We start from the raw sequence: 15,288 nt of genomic DNA, 5'->3' as shown, positions 1-15,288 counted from the left end.
TCAGCCAGTGTCTTACAAGGCCCTAGGCCTAGTTAGACACCGATTAGCGTGTCCAGGTGTGTTTAATTGGGGTTGGAGCTAAACTCTGTAGGACAGTGGCCCTCCAGGACCGAGTTTGGAGACCCCTATACAGTGTCCTCATCACTATACTGGTGTGTTAGGACCCACACAGACCACAGGGTGAGCACCCTCTGCTGGCCTCACTAACACCTCTTCCAGCAGCAACCTAGTTTTCCCATGGAGGTCTCCCATCCAGGTACTGACCAGGCTCAACCCTGCTTAGCTTCAGTGGCAGTGGGCAACAGTCTTGGGCTACAATTTGATAGCACACTTTGTGTGTTTATTGTCTGTGATCACATACAAAAAGAACAGCCATTCACTTCATATCTACATGAAACAGCAGACAACTTAGCATCAGTCCTGTGACTTCCACTCAATTTGGTGTGCAAAGCCCTTTTCTTTTAACAGTAAATATGCCCACATCTAACACACGCGGCCTAGTTCTACGATCCTGATCATTTTGCTTTGCGCTGAGCCTCAGCTCTCTGGAGACCGAGCCGAGGTCTTAAGTAGAACAGGTGTTCACGATTTAAAAGAGAAACGGAGAGTACATCTTTGTCGCCGACAGAAGGCTTGAATGGAGAAATGCTGGCCAGTAACACAGATACGCATCGCCCGTTGGGCAGAGTTCCAGTGCGCGGCAGTTGGAGAAGCGCGGCCCTGTCTTATCTTCTGTCCGGAGACAGCTGTGACGCAGCAGTGCGTAAAGCCACAATCAGGTGTGAGTCACCTGAGCGGAATGCTGATAGCGGGAGAATCTGACAGCCTCTCCCGCGCTCATCACGAGAGGACGGGGAGAGAGACCGACAGACAGCGACGCGCTACAGCAAATTGTGACCTTTAAGAAGATTAATTTGTTTACCAACATAGGTAGTGGCTGTCTGCATGATGCTGTAAGCCGGATGAGAGAGAGAGAGAGAGAGAGAGAGAGAGAGAGAGAGAGTGAGTCATCTGTTCAGTTTATCTCTGTCAGTCTTTCATCAAAAGTTGTAAGGACATCTTTTACAGTCCAGTGATGCTAAAGCACTATTCAACAGTAGCTACTAATAAAGACGTCCAGTCTGTATTACAGGCCTACTTATGATTATAACAGGGTCCTCCTTTTCATCCATTTCATTTTTCATCTAACTTTAGTGCTATTATGCATAGGCTAGTTTGATTAGTTTGTTTACCCTGCACCTTTAACTGTTTGGGTTTTTTTTGCACCAATGTTTTTATGTTTAATATTATTAGGCCTATTTGTTGTCATTTTCACTATTCAAAGGAGCAGAAGAGAAGAGCAGTTGTTTTGTCGTCTGATTTTAACTTTAACTTGCCTTTCTTAATTTTCAAACTGAATATTGTTTTTAGGCATTGTTGAAAATAGGCCTACCCTATATTTATCTATGCAGTGTGTAGTCTATACTCAGTTTACCTAATAGAAAGTTAGTTAGGCCTAGTAGATTAATATTCCATAAAACCTGTGTAAGACATTCCTTAAGCCTCTTGAGGAATGTCTTACACGTGTCTAAGACATAAGTGAAAAAAAACGCGAAAATAGGCTAATGGATGTTAAACAAATAAAACGTAACAGATTAAAAAGATAAATGTGTAAATGCATCTCCAGTAGCATCAATAGATGTATTTACACAGCTTTAGCTGTCCTTTTTTTTCTCACCTGAACCGTCCGTTGAGTTTTCCGCCATTACTCTTGTTTAAACCTAAACCCAGACGTCTGACCTCAGCTCCCGTGACCTTATGGAATAGTAAAGATTTCAGTCATCATATAGCTAGGCTACGAATATTCGGGAATCTCAGTTTATAAAGTGTAAAAAAGAAAAGAAAATGTAAAGCATTTGAAAAATTCTAAATGGAATTCAGTGTATATTCCGAAATTAGGCCCACGTGAATTCCGACGTGGCTGGTCTGTTTACTACAATACAAACTCGGCCTAGGCCTATAGGTGAAGCCCAGAAACTCTAATCTAGGGTTTACTCTGCAATAAAGACCAGGTGTGAAGTGTTTTGGTTGAATGAAAAAAGAAAGAATCGGAGGCATTTAACGATGAGTGATGGTAATTCAACAGAGCAAACAAACTTCCCCGTCTCACTGCTTCAGTCAACACATACATTTGTGACAGCGAAATGTGGCGATGCGTTTCTCTCATCTGCCCACAGAGAGCGCCAGCACGAAGGAAATAATCCATCGGACTACTGTAGACTACTACACCTAACCTGGAATTTGGAAGGGAAAAAAGTTATGGAAACAAACTAGGCTGCCTCATGAACCTGAAACAAACCTTGACACAGTGCCCTACACATTCGAGAAGCTGTAAATCATTCATGAGCCTCAGTGTTAGTAGGTTTTGACTCTCAAACCTCAGTGTAAATTTTTCAGCAGCAGAGCTGGGTTGAGAGTTTAAGCAGCTAAACTCCTAGTCTGGTGTCTGTCTGATCCATCGATAAGGTATAGGTGTTTTGCCTGAAATGATTTACATATGTAATCACGGTTCAAAAGAATTCCTGTGCCTCCCTGCCCTTAGGGTCCTTTGAACAAAGACAGCTTTCATATTTCAGCAAAGAAAAAGTGTGTTCTAATCTAGGCAACAGGCCAGGTTTGTTACCTGTATCCTTACCAATGCACCTTTTATGCCATTGTCATGATAAAAGACCTTGACTGCACGTATAGGAGAATGTTTGTACAAGACACAAATCAGATGATACTTTTTTTTTTCATTTACATATTTATTAAAAGTACAACAATAACAAACAATTGTTTTTTTTCTCCTGACAAACTTTAAAAGATGGAGAGAAATAATAAAGATTATATACTTATACAGAGAAATCTAACACATGTCAAGCACAACAATCACCACTAAGCCACAACGTCACTGAATGTGAAAGTTTAACACAAGCACAATAAATGCACATTACTTAAAATATATTCAACAATTTGTTGAGAATATGAGATTTGATTTTCTTCCTCTCAAAGAAAACATGTTTGCTTAGATGGACAATTAATCATTTCCTGAATAATATCAGTACCTTCTGTTTTGTCTTGCCGGATGACATCAAGAGGTTTTAAATACATTTCAAGGAATCCTATTCGTACAATAACACGCTGACTTTATCAAAGTACAGTCTTAGAGCATCTAAATCGCACAGCAGTCCTTATTAAAAATGTAAGCACACAGATGTTACACATCTTTTCTCCTATCTGTGAAGTACATTGATTCCTTAAACCTCCATGATTCCTTTATAACACATTGGGAGACCAGAGATTTCAAAAGGCATGCAAAGAGCTCCTCATTGCAAGCACATCACACTGATCTGCTGCTAACTGAAAGTACTGTACATGATCTGACATTTCCCTTCTTCAAGCCCTTCTCCATATCCTATGAGTATCTGACATATATAAAAAATAGGGTTAACCTTACAAAAACCTGCCAGCAGTACACCCCCCTTTCGACGGTTACAGACACAGAGGTAAGAGCATTTACTTTCCCGTCCCACTTCTGAAAAAATATTTGGTAGCAAAATAGAGTCCTACAGTACAAATGGCATGAATTTCAGAAAATAGGCATGCATACTCAATTTATCAGATATATTTACAAGTTCAGCTGAGAAAAGATCACACACTCTGAGTTGTCCAACACTGGACAACCCACTTGATCAATATGGATGAATGAAGAAGTCTCAAATATACTATTTACAAACTCTGTTGTGAAAGTTGATGCGAAGGCACACTCACTCATTTCTAGAGGATGTGAGGACACAAGGGCTCACAGGTAAGTGTGCATGTCCATAAATGTATACAGACACCACCAACACTGTGAGATATGAAGCATTAAATGCTTAGCACGCAAAATTATGTAATGCCCAGTTTTCAAAAACTACCACAACATGAAGATGAAGTTTCTGAGAGACCTTGAACAGCTCCTTACCCGCTCTCTAAAGAATAACAAACGAAAGCGCGGCTCAACACATGGAATTATGAGTGATTAATCCTATAAAACTCAATAACAATTCACATTCATTCACTCCAGTCCCACAGAACAGACAGCCGGCTCACTGCAGACAAAGTTGAAATCAACACCAGACCAGATACTACAAAACACTCACAGAGGGCGGCTGGAACAGGTAAAACAGCCTCATATAACCCTCAACACACATACATACATACATACATGCTTAGCATGCGGTCTGTGATGAGAGATGAAAAACAAAACACTACAACTTGAAATCTGCTGTAGGAGGAGTATCAGGCTCTCAGCACCTGTACAATGAAAAAAGCCCCTAACATTTCAACAAACATAACAGATATACTGTGAAGCCTAGATAACACTTCCACAAATGTTACATAAACTGCTATGAAGTTTGTTATATAGTATTCTGTTGAGTGAATATTTTTTAAAGTGCAGTCCAGCATATTTCACTGGCTAGGACAAAACGTGATGTGGAAATGTAATGGTTTCAGGAAACCCGAAAAACAATATTAATTTGAGTTTTCAATATCTGAACACACTGCTAAAAAGTGTCATGTTAGACACAGGAAGTCAGAGACATCCTGTTTCCTTCTCATTAACAAGGACAAGACCTCTTGATATGTACTACATAACATTAGGACATGGGACAAGTTTCCATTATTTTGATCAAACCAAAAAATGATGAAAAATACAGTTTAACTGATATTTGAAAAACTTAATATCTTCACTTTACAAAAAAGTGTCTCTAAAAAAGCCTCTGTTATGGTAAAAATGTACCTAACATAACAGCATCACAACAGACACAACAGAGGAGAGAACTTACATACACATGCTACATTATATAACAAAATGTATCATAAATGGCAATATTTTATATCAATAATGGCAATAAAAATGGCTAATAATGACATAAAAATAAGTATATACACATTCTGTGATACACTCCTCCAACATGAGACAAACACGTGTGAAAGTGCTACCGAGTCTGTGGAACCCAATTAGTTGGCAGGTATAAAGGTCTTCAGCCTTCGACTCCTGAAGGAACTGTTTTTTTCCCCGATCTTGTGGTTTGTATATGTTGTGTTCGTGCAGGGAGCGTTTTTCCTATGACACACTCGAGCAGCGGATGGAGGGGGAGCCCATCTGAGTGAGCACTTTGTCCAGCCACTGCAGAGGACCGTTCAGGTGCAGTTCTATCCAGCAGGGGGTGCTAGTCACTGTCTGCCGCCTGGCAGCATTACAGAGAGAGAAATAAAGAGAGAGGTCACAAAGCAGAAACACACAGTGGCCAAAAATATTCATACACTTAAGCCACACTTAAATATATCCATTTAACTGCATTGGATCAGTGATTGCAATGAGAGATTTCAGTGATTAACAAATGAATATCATTGCACATTTTCATCTGTAACTGATCACAACCAGGAAAATTTAAAACCTACCAAACCTCTTTTTGAAATATTTTGCTTATCTTTCTTAATAACAATAACATAAAAATAATTGTCAATTGTTTTTTTATTATATTATTTATATTTTTTATTATTATTATTATTACTTGGTTATATTTTATTATATTCTAATGCAATGATATTTGGGACATTAAGTGTGGTTTACTCATGTTGTTCAAAACCTGTATGGCTTTCATTCTTCTGTGGAACACAAAAGAACATATTCTGAGATATGTCTCATACAATGGAAGTCAATGGTCACCAAAACGGTTTGGTCACCAAACGGCCGACATTCTTCAAAATATCTAATAAAATATTATTTTGTTCTGCGGAAGAAAGAAAGTCATACAGCTTTGGAATGATATCAGGGTGGGTTAATCATAACAGAAATTGAATTTTAATGTATCTAAAATATACATTAAGGTTTTCAAACTAATAATATACAGTTCCCTTTCAAGGGAACTCGCGCTGCGTCACCGCTTTGGGAACGCCCCTGCGTGATTGCGTCGTGAAGCACGTATGTCATCAGTCCAATAGAGAGACGGAACGTCATAGGCGGGTGACGTCATAGACCCGGAAACTATAAAGCACACCGGCAAACACACGCCGTTAGCTTCTGTTGCCTTCAACAAGCGCTCTCTGTCACTGTCCCTGTCATTCTGTGTTGTGTCTGAGTTCAGACTTTTTTGTTTTCAAGTCACACTCACACTCACGTTTGTAGAGAGAAAAAAAAAGCTATGGTGAGCAGCACGCGCAGTCGGCTCTCGAGGGTGCCGGCTGCGAGCATTGTGAGGCGCTGCCTCTTCGCGTGCTGCGATCTCGCCGGGCGCTCTTTGAGGAGGGCGTCCCGGTTCGCGCTCCCCACGGCACGGGTCCCGCTGCTGCTGAGGCTCAGCGACGACTTATGTCGTGGGGTTCGCAAAAGGATCTGTCGGAGGGGATGGAGACGGGCCCCGCCCTATCTCATCCTTCACCCGGCAGATCCAGTGCCACCTCTCTGGGTTCGGGAGCCCGCTCTGCGGATTCTCCCGCCCGGGGAGCGGCCGCGGTGTTACAGATATCTTCCTCCGAGGAGGTCGATGTCTGTAGCATCGACGCAGGGGGTGAGGACTCGCCACTTCATTCCCCTGCTGGTGAGGAGCTGATGGATGTGCTGAGCAGAGCGGTGGCCAGATTACATATTGACTGGCCACCTGAACAACATGAGCGAGCTGCCGTAAAAAGCAGACTCGACGAGCGTTTTCTCCCCGCGCGCTCTGTTCAGCCTCCACGTAGGAGTCTGCCGTTTTTCCCGGACCTCCACACCGAGGTGTCGAGGTCTTGGAAGCGGCCCGTGTCTGCACGCATTTTCACCCCGCACACTTCCGTGTACAGTAATATTGCGGGGTTGAAAAGACACGGTTATGGTCAGATGCCCCGGGTTGAGTAGACGCTCGCGAGCCATCTCTCACCCGAGTCTGCGTCTGCCATAAAGGCTCCGACTTTGCCCACAAAACCGTTAAAAGTGACATCATCTTTGGTGGGCAAAGCGTACTCGGCAGCAGGTGAGAGCCACGAGATCGGAGTTGATACCATCAATGAACTCCGATCTACAGCTGATCTCGCTCTCCGTGCCACCAAGGAGACGGCCCGATGCGTTGGCCGTTCTATGGCAGCCCTGGTGGCCATGGAGAGGCACTTATGGCTCAATCTTACGGAGATTAAGGAACGTGATAAAAGCTTTTTGCTTGATGCGCCGCTGTCTCCGGGAGGCCTGTTCTGTGACGCTGTTCTCCTGTGCAAAAGATCACTTATCTCGGTGTGAGTTGGGATTCGGTCTCTATGCAGGCTCGTCTGTCAGAGCCTCGCGTAGGGTCGATCCTCTCAGCCGTGAAAGGGGTGAAGCTAGACCAGCCGCTCACTGTAAAACAGTTCCAGAGACTGTTAGGTCTGATGGCAGCCGCGTCCAACGTGATTCCTTCGGGCCTGCTGTTCATGAGACCGTTACAGTGGTGGCTCAAGACCAGGGGCTTTTCCCCGAGGGGAAACCCCTTTCGCGTAATCAAGGCAACGCGGCGGTGTCTCCGCACCTTGGTTATGTGGAAGGACCCTTGGTTCCTGACCCAGGGCCCGTCCCTGGGGGCACCGTGTCAGCGTGCGTCTCTGACCACGGATGCCTCCCTGACGGGCTGGGGGGCGACCATGAGTGGTCGTTCAGCCCAGGGTCTGTGGCAGGAACACCAGCGTTCGTGGCACATAAATTGCCTGGAAATGTTGGCGGTGTTTCAGGCCCTGAAACACTTCCTGCCACATCTCAGGGGCCATCATGTGCTTGTTCGCACAGACAGCACATGAGACGGTGGTCTCCTACATCAACCATCAGGGGGGTTTGAGGTCCCGTCGCTTATACAAGTTGGCGCGCCTTATTCTCCTCTGGGCCCAGGGAAAGTTGCTGTCAGTCAGGGCAATGTACATTCCAGGGCGGTTGAATGTGGAAGCAGACGCCCTGTCGAGACAGGGGCCGAGGCCCGGGGAGTGGAGGCTTCACACAAAGGTAGTGGAGCTCCTTTGGGAGAAGTTCGGCAGGGCTCAAGTGGACCTGTTCGCCACTCACGACAATTCGCATTGTCGTCTGTGGTTCTCCCTGTCGCCCCCAGCTCCTCTCGGACTGGACGCGATGGTACAGGAGTGGCTGAGGCTGCCCCTGTACGCTTTTCCCCCGATTGCTCTGCTTCCGGGAGTTCTAGAGAGAGTGCGTCGGGACGGGGCCCATCTTCTGCTAGTAGCCCCGTTCTGGCCGGGCCGGGTATGGTTCTCGGACTTAGTGTCTCTCCTCGACGGCTCTCCCCTGGAGATTCCTATCAGGAGGGGCCTTCTCTCTCAGGCGGGCGGAATCTTCGTACACCCCCGCCCGGAGTTGTGGAAACTGTGGGCTTGGCCTCTGAGGGGGCCCAGCTCATAAGTTCCGGTCTCTCAACCGAGGTTGTTGAGACCATTCTTCACTCCAGAGCTCCCTCTACGAGGAAACTTTACTTTCTAAAGTGGAGACTCTTCACCTTATGGTGTCGAGATCGCCTGCGGGATCCAGTTAACTGCCCTGCGAGCGTGGTGCTGGAGTTCCTGCAGGAGAGATTCTCTGCTGGGTTAGCTCCCTCCACACTGAAGGTGTACGTGGCGGCCATAGCAGCTTACCACACTCCTTTGAGTGGAGTTTCTTTAGGGCGACACCCGCTAGTAACCCGTTTCCTCCGTGGAACTTTGAGACTGAGACCTGTGACACGCACCAGGGTGCCGGCCTGGGACTTATCCATCGTCCTTCAAGGCCTGTCCGAGGCTCCCTTCGAGCCGCTCGAGGATGTTCCTGAGAAGTTTCTCACTTTAAAAACCTTATTTCTCCTTGCTATATCTTCCCTTAAAAGAATAGGGGACTTGCAAGCCCTCTCTGTTGCACCCTCGTGCTTGGAGTTTTCCCCGGGCATGGCTAAGGCCTTTCTCTCTCCGAGGCCCGGGTATATTCCTAAGGTCCTCACTAACCCAGTGAGACCTATTGGTCTCCAGGCCTTCTGTCCTCCTTCCTTCACGACGTCAGACCAGGAAAAATTAAATCTGCTTTGTCCTGTTCGCGCACTAGACGCTTATGTCCACAGAGCTGCCCTGTGGAGGAAAACTGATCAACTGTTTGTCTGTTACGGGCCTCCCTCGAGAGGAGGTCCAGTTTCAAAGCAGAGAATGAGCAAGTGGGTGGTTGAGGCTATCTCACTTGCTTATGTGGCGGCCGGACAGCCCTCCCCTCTAGCTGTTTGGTCCCACTCCACTAGGAGTATGGCTGCCTCTCAAGCTCTTTTAGCAGGGGCCTCCCTGGGGTGGTCCTCGCCGCATACGTTCATCAGATTCTATGAACTTGATGTCAATGCTCTTGATGTCTCGGGTGCTCGCCTCTTAACTCGTGCCACAGGCGGGCATTCAGACTCGCACGGGGACGTGGGTATTCTCGTTCCCAAAGCGGTGACGCAGCGCGAGTTCCCTTGAAAGGGAACGTCTCGGTTACGACTGTAACCTTAGTTCCCTGAATAGGGAACGAGACGCTGCGTCACCCTGCCATGCTCCTTGCATGCCCGCAAGCGCCTTGTTTCAGGCCTTCTTCAGAAGCTAACGGCGTGTGTTTGCCGGTGTGCTTTATAGTTTCCGGGTCTATGACGTCACCCGCCTATGACGTTCCGTCTCTCTATTGGACTGATGACATACGTGCTTCACGACGCAATCACGCAGAGGCGTTCCCAAAGCTGTGACGCAGCGTCTCGTTCCCTATCAGGGAACTAAGGTTACAGTCGTAACCGAGACGATTTTTTCAAGCATGAACAGATTGTTAATAAATCGTCCACTAACATTATTTACTGTGAATGACTGGATTGTCTGGATATGAACTGTGATATAAACTCTGCTCTGCTGTTCTTTACTTTGGTCCCTCATAGGGACGTACTTACTGCCAAACACCCTTCTTTTACATTCCACAATGCTTACACAACACTCGTTTCCATCGCATGTGCTCACACACACACGTTAACAGACTTTGTCCTGGAACTGCTGTTCATTACACCTTACACTGTTCACGTTCCACTCCTCACTGGGACTTCCTCTAATCCCACCCACACGCACACACGCACGCACACGCACACACACATGCGCACGCACACACGCACACACACACACACACACACAAACACACAAACACACACACACACACACACACACACACACACACACACACACACACACACACACACACACACACACACACACACACACACACACACACACACACACACACACACACACACACACACACACACACACACACACACACACACACACGCGCGCGCAAGTCTCTCCTGAATCTCAGTCCCTCACCTACTACATAACTTACGGTCACTTCAGCACTCAGAGAATAATTCAGAAAATAATTATAGACAAATGATAAAATATTATAATTCTATAATAATTAACAATGAAAACAGGCACCAATTGTATTAATTAGTCAAATCTTTACACTGTGAAGAGTGAAGAAGAGAAAAACTTTGAAGTAGTGAAAAATATTTACATCTAGTCTTCAGTGTCACATGATAATTCAGAAATCATTCTAATATGCTGATTTGCCCCTCAAGAAACATTTCCTATCATCAATGTCGAAAACAGTTGTGCTGCTTAACCATTAGTTTTCAACAAAAAAAGATTCACGCTTCTTTGTTGTATAGAATAGTAGTTCAAATGAACACTGTTTGGCATAGTAAAGACATTTATGTTACAAACGATTGCTGTCACTTTTGATCAATTCAATGCATAATTTCTGAATAAAAGTATTATAATATTTTTAAATCTTACTTTTAAACAGTATTGAAGAGTAATGAATATATAGCTCATGTTATGGTGTTTTTAAATAAGACTAATTAAAAAATTATTAAAAAGTAGCATGTTGAGTGTGTTCCTGGAGAATATTCTGCCTCTTAACACTTGACAGTTTTTAATTACTTCGGTTATTTAAACTGTTCTGCAGCTTTCACATTGTGTTTCGAATCACTTCATAATGTAACCATTACATTTTTAGACCCTTTTCATTACAGTTTCATCCAACAATGATGTGTCTGCCCACTGTTTCTGTCTCCTAGCATCTTCTTTCATTGATTGTTTGACTGTTTCTCATTCTTCGACACAAGTTTCTCAGTAAATATTTCAGGCATCTATGAACAAACCCCTGACTGTTCATAAGGGCAGCGCTGAAATACAGCATAAGTGGAGGTCGCAGCCTCCGTTAGTCAAAGAGTTAAAAAAAGAGATGAAGTAGTGGAAGGAGAGAAAGTAGTAGAGCAGGAGTGAGGAAGTAAAAGAGGAAGGCTCTTCCTAAATTCAGGAGTTTCCTCTTCCATGTAGATACTAGATACGTTTTAGAAAAGAATTGAATAAATTCAAGCAAAAATGAGGAGAGGTGAAATCTACTGTAGTCATTGACCAAGTAATCTTGGGCAGCTCAGGTGACAGACTGAGAGAATATGAAGGTGAATTCAGACAATGGCACTGAGCTGTTCTACGTCATGATATTCGCTGAAGCGATGGTAAAATACAGGGTCCAACCATAAAGTGCTCAAATGGCATTTTTAAACTGCAACAAGGAGAGTTTGTCAGCACTTGAAGTGGTGGATCTGAAGGTGGGGAGACGTGGAGGGGCGTGAGAGAGAAAGAGTGGGTGTCTGCTGAAACCTGACACAGCTCAGATTGTGTCTCCACATGCCAAGCTGTCTAGAAACCACAGTCTCACTCTCTCTCTCTCACACACCAGTCCTACTCTTTCCCACTCTCTTCTCAAGCTTTCTCTACAGATGTCCATGGTCAAAACCCACAACTGCCTCTAATTAGGGTCTTGGTTCCATGGGCTCAAACAATGAAGTTAATCACAAGAGAAAAAGGGGAAGAGAAAAAAGAAAGACCAGGAAACTCTGAGTCATTTTGAGGCACACCATGTGTGAGTTTGTTTGGTGTGGAATGATTTGCCAGCGCAGACCTAACAGTTTATATGACGGACACGCTATGCTGGTGGACACCGGGTTGCCTTGCTACGTCAGAGCTCTTCACCAGAGCGAGCCAGACTGGGAAAAACAGTTACCGGCGCCTGTCAGACCATGCCATGACCCCGCAGGACTGTCCATACTAAAATAGCTGTAAAGCGTCATTGTCTGTATACCTATTGTCCTGCAGAGCAGTAAAATGGTTTGGTTTTACCAACTTCTGTCATTTCTAATTATATCTGCTGATATTAGAGATTTTCTACTTTATCATTATCAGTCGATGCTGGATATTAGGGATGCAAATATTCTTAAAATTCTGTCTGATACTAATAAGCTGATAATTATTTCAGTTGATACATTTTCTGAATTTACTATGTTATGGATGATTTAATTATATATATTTTTTTCTAAATGACTAGACTAAACTAAACCAAGCATTAGGGGTGTAACGATTCGTTTTAACAACGATTCGATTCGTATCACGATTTGAGGTTGTCGATACGATTCAAGGACGATTTTGGTTCATTTAGAACGATACGATCCGAAACGATTCAGTGACTTGAAATCGATTCAGTAACTTTTTAGCCAAAAATTGTGTGACTGAAATAAATATCTGGATACTGGTCAGTGCAGGTGAAGTTTCCTAGATTCCTGTTGTTTCTTGTAAGGGAATCAGGTATCCATATCCATATATTATGGATATAAACAAACAAGTAAACAACAATTAATGGCAAATGCATTCAAATTTTATTTGAATAAAGTGCAACCAACAGTTTAGGTTGAATTAACAGGAAGTTAACCTTTTCTGCTCTCATTTTCAATATTCAATACATTTTCAATAAAAGCACAGTAAGTGCAACCAAAATTTCAACAGTAGGTTAACCTGCTACTTCTGCTTTTGTTATCCAACATAATAATATTACAATATTAATATCAAAAATAAAGTGCAACTAACTTCTCTTCAGGTTTAATTAATAGTAGGTGTACCTGTTACTTTTGCTGTTGTTTTTCAACATTAAAATAATACAAATACAATATTAATATCAAAAATAAAGTGCAACCAACATTTCTTCAGTTTGAATAAACTGGCTGAACCTGCTAAAACTCTCAGTTTAATAAACAAACAATATTTAACAAAAGATAAAATGTAACCAACTACACTTCAATGACTCTACAGATTTCTTTTTCAAAAATATCAACATGATCTGACCGCAGAACACTTCTCTGTGCATTCACTATGTTGCCAGCAGTATTAAAAACTCGCTCTGCTGGCACACTGGTCCCAGGAATGCACAGGTAACATTTAGCAAGGGTTGAAAGTACAGGTAACACGTTACTAACTTAGCTCTTTCTCCTGGTGGCTTGATCATTTCTCGCTCGTTGGCTTCTCCTCTGCCATCCGCCATGTTCGCTATGTTTTGTTTTCTTAGCGCTGCTGCTGGTGCGTGCGTTGCGATGATGTCACAGATAGGCAGACTGAATCGAGTAACGTTTAACGCCTTTATCATTAAAAGTGCTAAGAAAAAACATCCATTTAAAGTCTGACGTGCTTAAATCCAATGCTTTATTTCCTATGATCGATACAATCGATTGATTACCTTTTAAAACGATGTTAGATCGATATATGTCGTCCGGAAGGCCAACTTGCCGAGCACAGATCGATGTAGTTAGATCGTAGGAAAATAAATCGATACATCGATGTAGTAGATGAATCGTTACACCCCTACCAAGCATGTATAATAACATTTCCAACATCAGCTGATACTAAAATCAAGGGCATCAATATCAGACTGAAGACCGAAATGTTAATATATCATGCATCCCTATTAAATCTATATCAACCACTAGTGAATATTTAATTGTGCATTCTCACTTAACCTATTTTTACATTTAGACCACACCTTTGCCATCATCTAAAATTCACTTGAAGTTAATCTTTAAAAACAAATTTATTTTAATAATGCTGTTAAAAGTTCTTTAACTTCTTTGGTCAATTTTAAAATGATTATCCATTTTTTTAAACTGTACATTATAAATTTGTGATACCTACATTCACAAGCAGTGTTGGGCACGTTACTTTAAAAAAGTAATTAGTTATAGTTACTAGTTACTTCTTACAAATAGTAACTGAGTTAGTAACTGAGTTACATCATTATAAAAGTAACTAATTACCAGGGAAAGTAACTAATGTGTTACTTTTTTTTTTCTTCAAATGTTCAAATATGTCAAATAACTTGGATGCCCCCAATATTAAATATGTTAAATGAATGAATTGGACACCAAATAGAATAAATTATTATAATAAAACATTGCACATTAATGTACACTATTGTAATGTTGCTGTGGGACAAGACACCTATCAAATTCACTATATTATTGTAAATATTATCAGTAGACCTACTATAGTGTAAATATAGTGTAAATAGTATCAGTACTTCTTTACTACTCCTCTGGTAGTGGTGCTCACGTTATCACCTGGGTTTTTAGCCACTAATGTTGTGGCTGTGATGACGTGAGGCTTCATTAGATTAGAAATAGAATTACTTGCCACCGACGTGGATAGACTCTTTCTTCCTGGGCATAAGCTGCACGTTACATAAACATATCTTACCTTTCACCTCAACGAGGGAAAAGTAGCGTTTATACTTTCAGTTTGCGAAAGCTACCTTTTTTGAAGTCGTTGGACTGTGCATATGCGTGTGCGTCATAGGTGTGTGTGTGAACTCAACCTATCAACCTCAACCTTGTCTCCCACCCACCAATCATCATCAGTTATGTGCACCACCCAACCCAACCCCCAACACGCATGGCTGGCGCGCACACACACACACACACACACACGTTGCAGGTCCGACTGACAGAGAGCCTGTTCGGATGAAAACCGCTTCAATGAGCTCAATTATAGTAACGCCGCATTTTTTTCCTCAGTAACGCTAACGGCGTTGTAACGGAAGAAACAGTAATTCGTTTGATTACTCGTTACTGAAAAAAGTAATTCCGTTAGTAACGGCGTTTATCTATAACGCCGTTATTCCCAACACTGTTCACAAGCAACTAAACTACAGATTTTTTGGTGTTTTTAAAATTATATTGTTTTTTGACAAAATAGAAAAGATTATTAATATCAGCAGTTTATCAGCCGTAACATGAGAATGATCGGTATTGCCAGAATTTTTATATTTAACTTTATAATTATAGTCTTATAATTATAAAGCTATAATTAGTTACTTTATAATTAATGAATGTAAATGTAAAAGAAAATAAGCAGTTGTAGTGTTTC

General features: G+C 42.7%; 1 protein-coding gene across 3 annotated transcripts in view; it reads right to left on the bottom strand.

Annotated features, from left to right (window-relative positions):
* Positions 1-2,772: 2,772 nt before the first annotated feature.
* The window catches only part of smad3a (SMAD family member 3a), a 41,713-nt gene continuing 29,197 nt past the window's right edge, over positions 2,773-15,288 (bottom strand). For all 3 annotated transcript variants that reach the window (XM_079844130.1, XM_079844132.1, XM_079844131.1), the window contains exon 9: positions 2,773-5,252. In XM_079844130.1, the coding sequence (XP_079700256.1) occupies positions 5,129-5,252 (124 nt within the window). In that variant the 3' untranslated portion in view covers positions 2,773-5,128. The remainder of the gene's footprint in view (positions 5,253-15,288) is intronic.

The sequence above is a fragment of the Gobio gobio genome (assembly GCF_949357685.1).
Source record: "Gobio gobio genome assembly, chromosome: 2".
In the NCBI taxonomy this organism is placed as follows: Eukaryota; Metazoa; Chordata; class Actinopteri; order Cypriniformes; family Gobionidae; genus Gobio; species Gobio gobio.
The sequence above is the reverse complement of the archived record's forward strand: the minus strand, read 5'-3'. Positions and strand labels throughout refer to the sequence as shown.